This window comes from Sorex araneus, chromosome 2 (assembly GCF_027595985.1).
Source record: "Sorex araneus isolate mSorAra2 chromosome 2, mSorAra2.pri, whole genome shotgun sequence".
Taxonomy (NCBI): Eukaryota; Metazoa; Chordata; class Mammalia; order Eulipotyphla; family Soricidae; genus Sorex; species Sorex araneus.
Genome location: NC_073303.1, coordinates 368322356 through 368336230, shown reverse-complemented (window position 1 = coordinate 368336230; position 13875 = coordinate 368322356). Strand labels below are relative to the sequence as shown.

Genomic DNA, 13875 nt, shown 5'->3' with positions numbered 1-13875 from the left:
GCCTGGCAAGGTACCCATGGTGTATTCAATATACCAAAAACAGTAACAACAAGTCTCACAATGGAGACACTACTGGTGCCCACTCGAGCAAATCGATGAGCAACAGGATACAGTGATACAATGAGATACAGTGATATCTTTGAAAATAGTTGTGAAAGTGGTGGCATAAAATAGTACTGTGATTCCCTAAACAAAATTAATTATGTCCGTTCGTGCTCTCAGAGCGCTTTGCTACATTTCCATATTGCTCTTCTTACTATCAATGATTTTTTATTATTTTGACAAAGGCTATGACTTCAAATTTGTTTTCCATGCTTAGTGAGGGCCTAAAATTGTACAAACAGTGGAAAATGTTGTTACAATAAATAATACAAAACTATTTTGTAATATAGTAACATGTACTGACTGAGTGATTATATATAGATTTGTCATCTTTTCTATTTTTATGTTTTGGAGATAATCAAGCCTGTCCGATTGAGAAAACTTACAGTTGCTGTAGATCCTAAGATATAGAATACTTGTCCCTTTTTGTAAGCCAAACCTTGTCAAAGCTGTTCCAATTGTTCAGCGTCAGCTGACTTGACTTTGCATATTGTTGGCACTGCATGCTTTGAAACTTGTTGCCTTCTAAATTATCTTTAAAAGAATGAAATTATGATTTGCTATTGAAACAATAGTTTTTATGTAGGCAGAATTGCGTAACATAAATGGAAAATAAATCTGGTATTTGTAAGGCAGATATAGCTGTATTTATAACACAGTTTTCAACAACTATAAACAAGATTAAGAAAGGACTGAATCATACAAAAAAAAAAAGAAAGGGCTGAATCATTTAAATTATTGGACAAGAGCTCCCGCCCCTCTTAAATTGGAATATGAAGCGATGTCACGAGTGACAATTTATGGCATTTTAGATGTAATGACAAAAGAAGTTTTGCTCTTTCTGGCCTGTCATCAAGGAGAATGGACTTAGAACAACCACTGGCTGTATCCTGGAAGATGGAAAACACACTGCAGGCCAGGGAATGGCATCACGTCCTGCTCGGTGAGAATAAAGAATGTCCTGAAAATTAACCAGTCCACATTATCTTTCAAGCATTTAATTTAAGAGACGGAAAATCAATTAATCGATTACTTTAAAGCCAAAAAGATTCATGGAACTGAGCAGTAATCAGTGTAGTTTTATGAAGACTCAGTTTTATCAATTCAATTTCATTTCTCTTTTTTTGAAAAAGTATGTGTCTTTTGGAAAATTAGTATGCCTTAGGAAGATAAATCAAAAGCAGAGGTCTAGTTTCAATTTTATAAGACATTAATAATGACATAGTAGGGAGCTGGGTGTGGATCATACATCGGAATGTTGTTCCTAAGATATAGATTGAACAGCCTCTAAAGTATTTATTATGTTTGACTTGTCCAACTTATTGACTTCTTTCTTAATTCCATTTCTGGTCCTTCATAAGTTCAGAAGAAGAGAAGCCAAATAACCTTAGAAAAATTGATATATATACATATTTTTTTTTGTTTAAACATGGATATAACTTTAGTCATGACAATGAAGTAGGATTCTGTCTTACGAGTTTCAATCTTTTCTCTAGGTTTAAAGCTGAAAAAATGATATTCCTAGGTTTCTTTCAGAAAAAAACTTAGTGAGTTATTGTTTTCTCCAATAAATGGCATACTTTATAGTATGACATGAATCTATATTATGTGAACTTATACATTATTTTAAGATACAAAACAAAATATGAAATATGTTGACAATCCCAAAGTTTTTTTAGTATTGACTCATTTTAAACTATTTTACTAAGAAAGTAATCCATGTAGCTGGAGCCTTGCCTAGCTCTGAAGTTCAATTTCCAGCACCTTAATGGCTTGAGTGGTACCATGTCAATGGGCCTGAGCCCAAACCTTAGTACCAACTCATGTCCTTGGCGCAGAATATCGCTTCGAGTGACCCCGAGTGCTGCTGGGAAACCCCCCTCCCCACATACCCACATAACTGTCCCCATTCAATTACTAGTAAGAAAGAAGATCATCCAAATCTTTGAGTTTTTACTTTGTTTACAGTTACGAGTCATGACAAAAATGTGTCCTGAGTTGTTCACAAATTTGAGAGGAATGTTTTTAATCCTGTTTCATAACCCAGCTTGGCGTTATTTCTCTTCGCTTTGTATAATTCTAGTTTGTTATTACTAATTCTCAAAGGATGAGCTAAGTGTGTCTTTTGACTTGAATCTCAGCATTTTTTCCTACTTGGAGTTAATAGTTTGCTGTTTCTAAAAATTTGTGGTTGGTGAAATGTTAGCTCTCCCTGTCTCTGCTGTATTTGATTGCAACTTAAATACAGACGCAACTGTGAACACTTCCTTTTCTGCAGTTGGTGGAACAGCATCTTACATCTCTATGAAACGCAATTATCAAACACATGAATTTGTGTCGCATTAAAACTTTGGACCTTATTGCTTCTAACAAGGTCATGGAGGGCTTCATGCCCTAATGCGAATTATTAATTTTCATTGTCACAGCTGATTCCTCCCTTGTCGTCGAAGCAGTTTCTTTGTGTCTCCTGGGGAACGCACTCCCTTGGCTTTCCCTCTGCCCTCTTGGTATCTCCTCTCGGTCTCCCTTTGTCTGTGACTCCCTAACTTCACATTGGGTTTTGCACCTCATTTCACTGATTTACTCCCAGCTATGATGCATTCCTTGGAATATAATTCTTTATGCTAACGGCTCCCCAGTTTGTATTCCAATCCCAAATTTCTCCCCCTGACACCAGACCCCTATAACTGACTTTACAACTCTATGTGGTAGTCTAAGAGACCCTGGAAACACCACGTGGCCAGAACTGCATCTCAGCCACCGCCCCTGGGTGCCGAGTGCTCTACCTGCTTGGCATATCCGTCCCAGTGAAGGCTTGCACTATTCTTTTTTTTTGTTTGTTTTGCTTTTTGGGTCACACCCAGCGATGCACAGGGGTCACTCCTGGCTCATGCACTCAGGAATCTCCCCTGGCGGTGCTCAGGGGACCATATGGGATGCTGGGATTCGAACCCGGGTTGGCCACGTGCAAGGCAAACGCCCTACCCGCTGTGCTATTGCTCCAGCCCCTGCACTATTCTTTTGGCTGCTGAACTGACATGTCTTTCTTTCCTCTCCTCTCCAGCCTGCTAGAAAATGAGATTGCCCCCGTCCCAAGCTCTCCGCTTCATGTGGCCTCCCTTTTTCCTAGACGTGGATCTTTGTGGCCCTTTCTCACATGACCTTCAGAGGACTCATGTTATGATGAAAGTCTGGTCATGTCCAGTTGTTCTCCATTTAGAGCAAAACTCAAAGCTCTTACTTCCTTCTCAGCGTCCCCCACACTCTGGTATTCTTGGTCCTTTCCTACTTTCCCTTTGCATTTGACACAATCTAATGAGCCCCTTGTTCTTTTTATTCGTTTGGTACTGGATTTTTTTTCCACACTCAGTAATGCTCAGGGCTACTGTGCTCACAGATCACTCCTGGCAGTGCTTGGGGGACCATATACTGTGCCAGAGATAGAACCTGGCACAGCTGCTTGCAAGGCAAGTGCCTTAACCTCTATGCTACCTGTCCTCCCATGCTGCTCTTGAAACAAGGAGGAAGAGTTCTGCCTGAGGACCCTTGTACTGGCTCTCTGCTTGGAGTTCTTCCCTCACTGTATTGCTGCCCGTCTGTAATCTTCAGGGATGCCACATCCAAATCCCACTGAACATCATTCAAAGGACCAATTCAATGCAGTGAATATTCCCACTGAAGTCCTTACATAGCTGCCACTCTCTCTGTCACTAAGAACCCAACAACCTTTCTCAAATTGTCTTTTCTATTTTTCTATCCACCCCCACAGCACTTAGCACTTTCTATTATTCACAACAAAAAAGTATTATTGACTTTTTTGCTATTGTGATGGTTTTCTTCCTGATATTAGAATGCAAGTTCCATGGGGGCAGAGTTTTTGGATTTTTTGGACACACCCAGTGGTGCTCAGGGGGTTAGTACAGACTGTGCATTCAGGGATCATTCTTGGGGATGTTTTAAGGACCATATGAGGTGCAAAGGATCAAAATGGGGTTGGCTGCATGCAAGACAAGCACCTTAACTCCTGTACTATCTCTCTGTATCTGCTTAACTCCTTTATCTATCTCCAAGATGTTCATTTTTTTACTGTAAATTAGAAGCCGACATAGTACTGACACATAAATAAGTACTCAGCAAATACCTGTGAAATGAATAATTTAAGACATCTCAGGATATGAAATATTTAAAATAGAGAAGGAAGAATAAGTCAGTGAATTTTGAATTAACGTTTTCTAATTGGATGTAGATTTATTAGGATATTAAAACTCCAATTTTTAAAATGTCATCTCTTCCAGCTTAGTAGAACCACATGTGCTTCATGTCACTGTAGGAGTGGATAGGTTATATTGAGAAAATTTTGTAATTTATGAAGCAAAGAAGTTTCAATACTCAGCAGCTATCTTTGATAAAGCTTTTCCAAGTCTAATTAGCATCTATGGATCTTCAAGTAGCAATTAAAAGGTTCTTGCATGTTATTTATTGATTCACAAATGATACTGTGGCATGTTTTATTGATATTATGGCACACTATGGTAAAAAATGGGTGCTTTCAAATGCAAATATTGATCAAGTCATTAACATCATTAGAGAATTAAGCTACAAGAATTTTTTAAGTGGCTAAGTAGTGAGCTAGTCATGTAAATGACAGTCATACTATATATTTTTTCCCACACCTGGTACCTCGTCTGTAAAATGTTGACCTTTTCTGCACAGTGGTTTTCATGTTTCCATGTAAGCAAAAGGAGTAAGAGTTTTTGTTTATTCTTAAACATTTCTATTTGTAATTGCCTGCACGGAAGAGCCTGGCAATCTCCCCGTGGCATATTCGATATGCCTAATACACTAACAATAACAGGTCTCATTCCCCTGACCCTGAAAGAGCCTCTGATCATTGGGAAAGATGAGTAAGGAGAGGCTTCTAAAATCTCAGGGCTGGGATGAATGAAAATATTACTGATGCCTGCTCGAGCAAATCGATGAACAAGGGGATGACAGTGATACAGTGATTTGTAATTATTTTCAGTGTTGGGGATTAAACTCAGGACCTGACACACACAGAACTCAAGTGCTGTACTACTAAGCTAAATTTTGGGGTAAACAGCTAGAGAGCTAAGCAGCCCAAGAGTGTTTTGTGAGTGTGGAGGCTATGACTGGAGATGCCTGAGGGCTGCTCCCAGCTCTGTGCTCAGGAGTCTCTCCTGGGAGTGCTCAGGGGATGTTCGGTGCTGGGGTTTGAACTTGGGCCTCCTACATACATAGCATGTACTCAGCCCTTCAAGCTCTCTATTCTTCCCAGACCAAAGTGTTTTTCTTTTTTAATAATAGAAAAAAGCATTTGTTAAATTTGAAGCAATATATATCAATAGTAATAAAGGCCATAGTAATAGCTCACATATATTCAAAATATCCATGAAAATGACTTGCAAAAATGAGTGAGATTACCTTCTTGACAGTGATGATGCCAACTTGGAAGTTGGGATCTGTGTTAATGTCAAAGGCGTCTGCACCATCTCCATCCACAATAGTGTACTTCATCTCGGCATTGATGCCTTCGTCCAAGTCCTTGGCAAATACTCTCCCCACAGTGGAGCTCACTGGAGCTGATTCCAACACACTCATTTGATAATGCTCTGGGAACAAGGGTCAGAATGGCCATTCTTGGTCATCTTCATCATGAAAGATACCTCATTAGTATCACATCACATCAGGCATGCTAAGCAAAACATCTTTCTCCCAATTTAACAATTAAATTCTGAGTTCAACAGATAAACACCAGCAATCAAAGAGGTTGAACAAATGGTTTGAAGTCATAGCCTAAACTATGAGTTTGGTAAGGAGAGGTCAAAATAGTTTGATTATAATCCTAAGGATAGAAAGGAGCAAAAACAAAATATTTCTCATCTTAGTGAATTTCCGGAGCTGGAGAGATAGCACAGCGGCTGGGCTTTCGCCTTTCATGCAGCTGACCCGTGTTCGATTCCTCGCCCCTCTCGGAGAGCCTGGCAAGCTACCGAGAGTATGGAGCCCACACGGCAAAGCCTGGCAAGCTACCCATGCATATTGCATATGCCAAAAACAGTAACAATAAGTCTCACAATGAGAGATGTTACTGTGCCCGCTCGAGCAAATCGATGAGCAACGGGATGACAGTGACAGTGACAGTGACAGTGAATTTCCATTCTGAGTTGTAGGAAGTACCTTGCTTCCTTTTTAAGGAACCATTTCCCCAAATGTTAATTCCATCTGAGAAAGCTAGAAAACCATTGAGGTAATGATGTACTTATTCTGATCACATTTCAGATGCTTGCATTTTTCTTCATGGCTTGGTCAGGTATCAAGTATCCATATTTACGGACATATCTCCTCAGAGTCTCTTGCCCCTGCACCTGGCTGTCTTCACTGGGGCCCCTCAGAGGGGCTGGGTTGAGTTTCCCTCCCCACCCTGAGCAGAGCCCTGGCAGCCGAAGACCTCTGGAACCCAGCCACAGTCATGCTCAAGGCCCCTCTCCACACGTTTGGACGAGCCTCACACATGAAGGAACCAGCGGAGGAACTCAGGTGTGCGGGACCTGGGGCTGAGGTCTCCAAGCCTGCTCAAATCGGGACTGGGCCTTGTCCGCCCAGACACCCCATTTTCCAGTAGCTTGGCAGCCACACCCACAAACTGCTCTTGGTGCCGTGGAATCCCATCAACGGTCAAGATCCAGAGACTAAAACAATGTTTCTGGAAGCTTGAGGCTGCATTTGCGGCCACACGATCTCTTATAGCCTAGTTGCATGGCAGAGCCTGGCAAGCTCTCCGTGGCATATTTGATATGCCAAATACAGTAACAATGGTGGGTCTCATTTCTCTTACCCTGAAAGAGCTTCCAATGTGGCACCGCTGGGAAGAATGAGTAAAGAGAGACTGCTAAAATCTCAAGACTAGGATGAATGGAGACATTACTGGCGTCCACTTGAGAAAATCGATGACCAATGGGATAACAGTGATACAGTGATCTCCCAATTTAATGGTGACCACGAAATCTATTAAATAGGAATGGTCATGCAGAGCAAGAGCCATCAACTCCATGAGTTGCCTGTTATTGTGCTTATGTACCTGGGTCTCTGTGGACAGACCTGTGCTAGTTTTCTGCTCTTTTGTTCTAGAATAGAACGCCCAAAGATTTCTCACATAGGTAAGATCAGAGCTAGCCATGCTCCCGTTTTCAATTTGATATCTTGACTCCTCAATTAAATGAGTTCATTGTCATCTCCAAAGTTGTATCTTTGCTAACTCAACTTCCTTGGGGCTCAAGTTTTCGAAGCTACTTATTATTTTATCAATCATAATGTGACTTACAATCATATTTTCAGTATTGACATGATCTCTTTTATCCTAATATGCATTGTAAGCTACAGAGAAGCCTAGTATGTGAAGACTTGAGTTTAATAAAGATTTGGGAAGTCTGACAGCTTCCAGCCAGCTCACAGCACAATCCCCCCCTTTCCCTTGCACAGAAAATATAATGCTTGTACTTTAGAAATATGAGCCACCAAAATGCTAATGTCTATATGAGCTTGCAGGCACTTGGATTTCATGATCTTTTCCCCATTCACTTCCAAAACTGTTGATAGATTAGACTTTGCTACAACAACTTTTAGGGGAAAAGAAGTATCCACCTGCAATTGTATCCACACCAGGAACAGTGCGTTCTAGGATTAAACAAACATATGGAGACAATGTCTTCATGTGCTGCCTTATATTAGAAAAATATTAGAAATAAATTAACCCAAGGACAGTAGAAACCAGAACTGGTCCATGTTTGGAAGCTTGCCACAGGTGGTGGGGTTTTTTTGTGTGTGTGGGGGGTGGGGGAATGAGAGCAATTAGGATAGAGAAGGGACCACTATGACAATGATAGTTGGAAATGATCACTATGGACAAGAACTGAGTGCTGAAAGGAGGTAAAGATGATAACTTTTCAGTACCTATATTGGAAACCATAATGCCCAAAAGAGGGGTGAAAGAAAGAGGGGGAGAGAGGGAGAGAGAGAGGGAGGAGAGAGAAGGAAGGAGAGAGAGGGAGAAAGAGAGAGAGAAAGAGAGAGAGAGAAAGAGAGGGAGAGGGAGAGGGCGACTCCTGCCGTAGAGGCAGGCTAGAGGGGTCAGAGAGAAATGGGAGACATTGGTGGTAGGAAATGCACACTGGTGAAGGGTTGGGTGTTGGAACATCATTTACTGAAACCCAGTCATGAACAAGTTTGTAACTTGTTGTAATTTTATTGAATCATGGTGATTCAATAAAAAAAATTTTTTAATGAAATAAATATCCTGGGATCTTGATATTTCATTAAATCTGGTTCCATCACCAGTGACTGTGCTTGTTCAATATAAAATAGTAAGTCATTTTGTCCCCATTCCACCGTTTATTATCACTGTATCACTGTCATCCCATTGTTCATCGATTTGCTCAAGCAGGCACCAGTAATGTCTCCATTGTGAGACTTGTTGTTACTGTTTTTGGCATATTGAATATGCCATGGGGAGCTTGCCAGGCTCTGCCTTGCAGGAGGGATGCTCTCGGTAGCTTGCTGGGCTCTCTGAGAGAGACAGAGGAATGGAACCTGGGTCGGCCGCGTGCAAGGCAAACGCCCTACCTGATGTGCTATTGTTATAGCAATATTAATGAAAAAGAAATACAATGAAGAATCAAAAACTTGCTAATGCAGAAGAGGAGCCCAAGGAGAGAGCTCAAGGGTGTGAAACATTTGCTTTGATGCAGGGGTCTGGGTTCAACAGCCCACACAGCCCTCCAGAGACCAGAGGGATCGATCAAGTACTGAGCCAGGAGGAACTCCTGAGAATCTAAAAGCCACCCCCTCCCAGTGAGTGCATATGAGTCTAATATTGTAGGTTTGTGAAATAATAGTATCATTTAAGCTTAGTAATAAGAAATAGATGGGAAAATATTTAATGGTGAGATAGAGCGTTTTCAAATCTAAAACTAATGATCCTTAAGGATAATATGCAGAAATTGTTTTGAGGTAGATTACTTTTTTGATATTTACATCTGCATTCTTGGCAGTCTAATGGTTGCCTGGATGCTTTCTTGCTCTCCAAGAGTTTCTATTATTTCTAAAAAGTGACAATCGAAAATGTTTACTTTAGAATGGTATGAATGTGTTGGATTGTGAGAACCCATTTTCACTGCATTCTGTGATGCTGTTTGAAGCATCCATTTTTAGGGTGAAATAACTTTTCTACAGTATGTCCAATTCCATTGAAAGTTCTTGGAAACTGTGCCTTTAAGCAAAATAACATGAAGTAGGTCTTTAAATAAGCTCATTTTGTTCAACATTGGCCATATGTATTTTTTCTTACTATGTTTGTATTCTAGTTTTTCTCATCAGAGTTATAACAAAATAACTCTATTCAAGGATTTATATACTTATGAACTACGTGATAACTTGAAATTTGTCTTTTCTACTTTCATCACAGTTACCATCTCTTGACAAATTAGAAAGCCAAATTGGCTTGTTGAAGGATTTTAAGCGTCTCCAGTATGCACATTATAAGCTTCATTTATGAAGTAACAAAGAGGGAACCAGAGGGTCAACAAAGCAATAAGAATCCAATCAATGTGGCACTTCATAAACGGTTCCGATGCACGACTTTTCTGCATTGCAAAACCAGTAGCTTAGCCTCCCGAGGTGTCTTGCGCCACTGTGAACCCCTGCCTGGTGAGCTGCCTTTGTGTTTCGGGCATCTCAGGGAGACTTGTATATAGCAGGCATATAGACATAGTTGAGCTCTCCCAGCATTTATATCGATCAAATCGGTGGTCTGATTTGGTCAGACTGAAAATATAACCATTAACAAGCTGATAGCCTAGACTGACTCTATGTAGTTTAACAGTCTTTTTCTTTTTTTTAAACCCGAATTATGCTGGTTACATTTTCTCATGTTCTAGATTTTTCTCCTCCCCACCCTCTAATTGGTGTTTTCCAAATTTTCATCCCCCTCCTGGCTTGATTTCACAACTATAGTGACAGTTCTGTAATCCCACCATCCTAAGGCCTTGGGGTCTGGTCCTCATACTCCTCTTTCATATTCAACTCGGAGTTTGTTTTCTTTCTGTCTGTCTGCCCCTGCTTCCTCCATGCTTCCTCTCCTGCTAGCGCCTGCCACTGAGATCTAATCCAGCTCTGACTCCGTGGCCCGCTGACTCCACCCTCTGCCTTGTATCTTGCAGCCAAGAAATCAATAGGAAGAAATGCATGTTTTTATTTGTATCACGGCACTCCTGTCTTTTATTCCCTTAAGTCCTGACAGTTCAAATCTAGACCACACTAACAGCTTCCGATGACCGCTTTCGCTCTTCCACTGGCCCGTCCTCCACACAGCTACCCGTTTGATTTTCTTTATCCCTTGCTTAAATGTTTTTTTCAACGACTCCCATTAGATATGATCTTTAAATGTAAAGGTGCATTTTTGTTCTTATTTTCTTACAACTCAAATTATTTCTAGGAGAGCAGAGGTTTGGCATTCTATGCTGCCCTACATTCCATATTTGAACGGCTACCTGAAACAAATATTTTCTAAATGAATGAATAGCATCTCCCTTGTGGAATGATCCTTTTTATTTGAATTATTTTTTATTCTTCAGCCCCTTGCTAAATTTTCATCCTGCTCTGGCACCTCGCTGCATCTCAGCTTATTGCGAAGGCTTCATTCAGTGCTCATCAGTTGGCAAATATTGCTTCTTGGTTATCTTCTGTGGAGAGCAGTGTATGTACACCCTCCCTCCTCCCAGCCTGGATTTCAAATCTGATGGTCATAGCGTCATGGGTTCCAAGCACCTGGTGCCCATCTTGGATGGTCTTTACTTACCTGTTCATTCATGGGTTAAGGGTATCAGAAGAACCCCGAGTCACCAGACCTGGTCCCCTGCCTGCACTCTTAACGGGGCAAGGTCGCCCCCGAGAGGGCAAAAAAATAAACACACACACACACACACACACACACACACACACGCATGCAATATTGTCTCTAAGTTTCTCTCAGTACACATAGACACACACATACACAGTCTCTGAGACTCTCTCTCTTGCAGTACACACACATACATAATCAATGTTGTCTCTCAGACTCTCAGCACACACACATGCACAGATACACACACAATATTGTCTCTTTCTCTTTCTCTTTCTCTCTCTGTCTTAGTAAATACACACTCACACACACACAGAGGTCCCTGAGCTTCAATCAAATCTTAATCTTCCTTAGTATTTATTTTTTATGGCAGGGGGTGGGCAACAATCAATGGTGAGCAAGAAAAAAAGTTGAGAAGAACTCTTTAGGGTGATGAAACTTAGACACACGACAAAAAAGGTGAGAAGCACTGGCTTACTTCTAGAAGAAACTGGGGTGCCAGGAGGGGAAAAGGTTACGTGTGGGCTGCATGGCCAAGTGCAGCAAAGGAAGCCGTGGATAAGGGGGCTCAAGAGCACTTGGACTGAGCCCCCCCCCGCCTCCCAGCTCTGCCAGGGGGACCCGCGATCCCACCCCACGGGCCAGACACTCACTCTGGGGAAAGCGGGGCGGGTTGTCGTTGACGTCCGACAGGGTGATGTTCACGGTGGTGGTCCCTGCTAGCCCTCCGAGCTGCCCGCCCATGTCCTTGGCTTGGACGACGACTTCGTAGTATTCTTTGGCTTCTCGGTCCATGTTCGTGAGGGCTGTCCTAATAATGCCTGCACGACAGGGGACACTTGGTGTTGAGGAACCAAAGCACAGTCCCGTCTGGGGGACGGGCTTCGGGGTCCTTCCTGGGGCTCCTGGGTGGGAGCTTTGGCCTTGCTTATGCCGCCCCTGTTCCGAGCCCAGCACCCCGGGGCTGGAGAAGGTGCTGGTCTTTTACTTTTCTTTATAAAGATTTTATTATTGAATCACTGTGAGATAGATCTTTACAAAGCTGTTCATGATGAGGTTTCAGTCATACAGTGTTGCAACACCCGTCCCTCCACCAGTGCACACTCCCCAGCACCGGAGTCCCCAGTTCCCCTCCCATCACCTTCTCTCTTCCTCCCTCCCTCTCTCTCCACCTCTCCACCTCTCTCTCCCTCCCTCCCTCCTTCCTTCCTCCCTCCCTCCCTCCCCTCCCTCCCTTCTCCCTCCCTCCCTCTCCTCCCTCCCTCCTTCTCTCTGTCTGTCTCTCTCTCTGTCTCTCTCTCTCTGTCTCTCTTTCTCTCCCTTTCACCCCCTCTTTCCTCTCTCCCCTCTCATTCTGGGCATTGTGGTTTGCAATACAGATACTGAAAGTCTATCTGGTATACCCTTTACCTACGTTTAACACTCAGTTCTTGTCCAGCTTGATAATTTCCAGCTATTATTACCATCCTGGGCCCTTCTCTATCTTACTCACCCTCTTCCAACCATTGAGGAAGGTCTTAAAACGGTTAAATTTAAAGCAGCCCCGCTGAGCCCCTTGGCAGTCCCTCGGCGGCAGTACCGAGAATGAACAGGAGGTGGCAGCATGGTTCTCTGGCAGACCTGCTCGGCGGCCCAAGGTGATTGCAGGCTGACCCAGCTCCAAGAAAACGGGGCACTTGGGGGGGTGGGGGTGGGGGCAAGACCACAAAGCCTCGTGTGTTTACGAATCTGTGATCTGGGGTGATTCTCCGCCAGCCCTTCTTTTCTTCGGTCCCCGGAGCCCCAGTAGCGTGGGGCACGCCTCCGTCCTAGGCTGCTCCCCGCTGCGGTCCTGGTACCTGCGCTGAGAATCCTGATTGGCTTTTGCTGTGGCTGTGCATCCACTCAGTTCTGTTCTGTCCTGCTAGCCTCTCTGTTTCCCTGATGCCCGGGAGCCCGTGGGGCGGGGCAGACAGCTCAGGGGACTGTTTATTTCCCCCAAGTTAAGGGATGAAGTCAGCCCAGCAAGCAGCCTTGTCAATGCAGCACTAAGGGATGGGACTTCATTTAAGTAGGGGAGGGGCGAGAATGTACCCCATTCTGTGCGAGAAGCTGTCCCGACCCTGCCAAGGATGTGTGACAAAGTGTCACCGCCCTCTGAGAAAATTTGAGTGCCAGACACCAGCAAAGAATTTTTTTTTTCTGTGAATTTATAATCCCACAGGGCCTGGACTTCTTTTGCATGACAAAGGTAGCACCCAGACCCACAAAGCTGTCTTCAACCGCGTGCTGCAACGTATCTATTACATCTATTGTCAAGGAAACAGGCAGCATTTTCTTTAAAAAAAAAAAAAAGCCTTCTGGATATAACAGTAATGATTTTTGAAAAAATGTATTTTTGACCCTAACAGTAAAGATGCCCCCTGGGAACTGTCAAAATAATGTAAGGTTCCTCTGGGGAGAAAAGGACACATTACCTTCTTCCCCGCCGCTTTCTCCTCCCTGGGGGTTCCGCCAGCCTCCCTCTCCCCTTCTGTAAGATAGTTAAAGTTACTGTTTTATAGAAGTCCCTAAGTGCAGTTTCGTTCCTTTCCTTCTCCTAATTTATAGTCCCTCACCTGCGACTTTGACTTTTATGATGCACTTTTCTGAATGCCTGGTTTCCCCTAGGACTTCTGGAAAAAATTCTATTAGGATGCTGCTAGCAGTGTATTTTTCCCTCGTTCTGTAAAGAGGTGACTTTGAGTGTCCCATTGGCTTTTCACCTCTGTGACTGTGTCTTTATTCAAGATGTGTGTTAATGACTCGCAGGCCCTCAGTGTTCCTGTGTGCAAAAACGGGAATAAGAATATTTCCGTGTATTTGGCTAGACCAGAGGA

General features: G+C 42.9%; 1 protein-coding gene across 2 annotated transcripts in view; it reads right to left on the bottom strand.

Annotated features, from left to right (window-relative positions):
• The window catches only part of CDH20 (cadherin 20), a 239990-nt gene that overhangs the window by 34194 nt on the left and 191921 nt on the right, over positions 1-13875 (bottom strand). For both annotated transcript variants that reach the window (XM_055125038.1, XM_055125039.1), the window contains exons 5-6: positions 11671-11838; positions 5545-5732 (exon numbers count right to left, since the gene is read on the bottom strand). In XM_055125038.1, coding sequence (XP_054981013.1) covers positions 5545-5732; positions 11671-11838 — 356 coding nt within the window. The remainder of the gene's footprint in view (positions 1-5544; positions 5733-11670; positions 11839-13875) is intronic.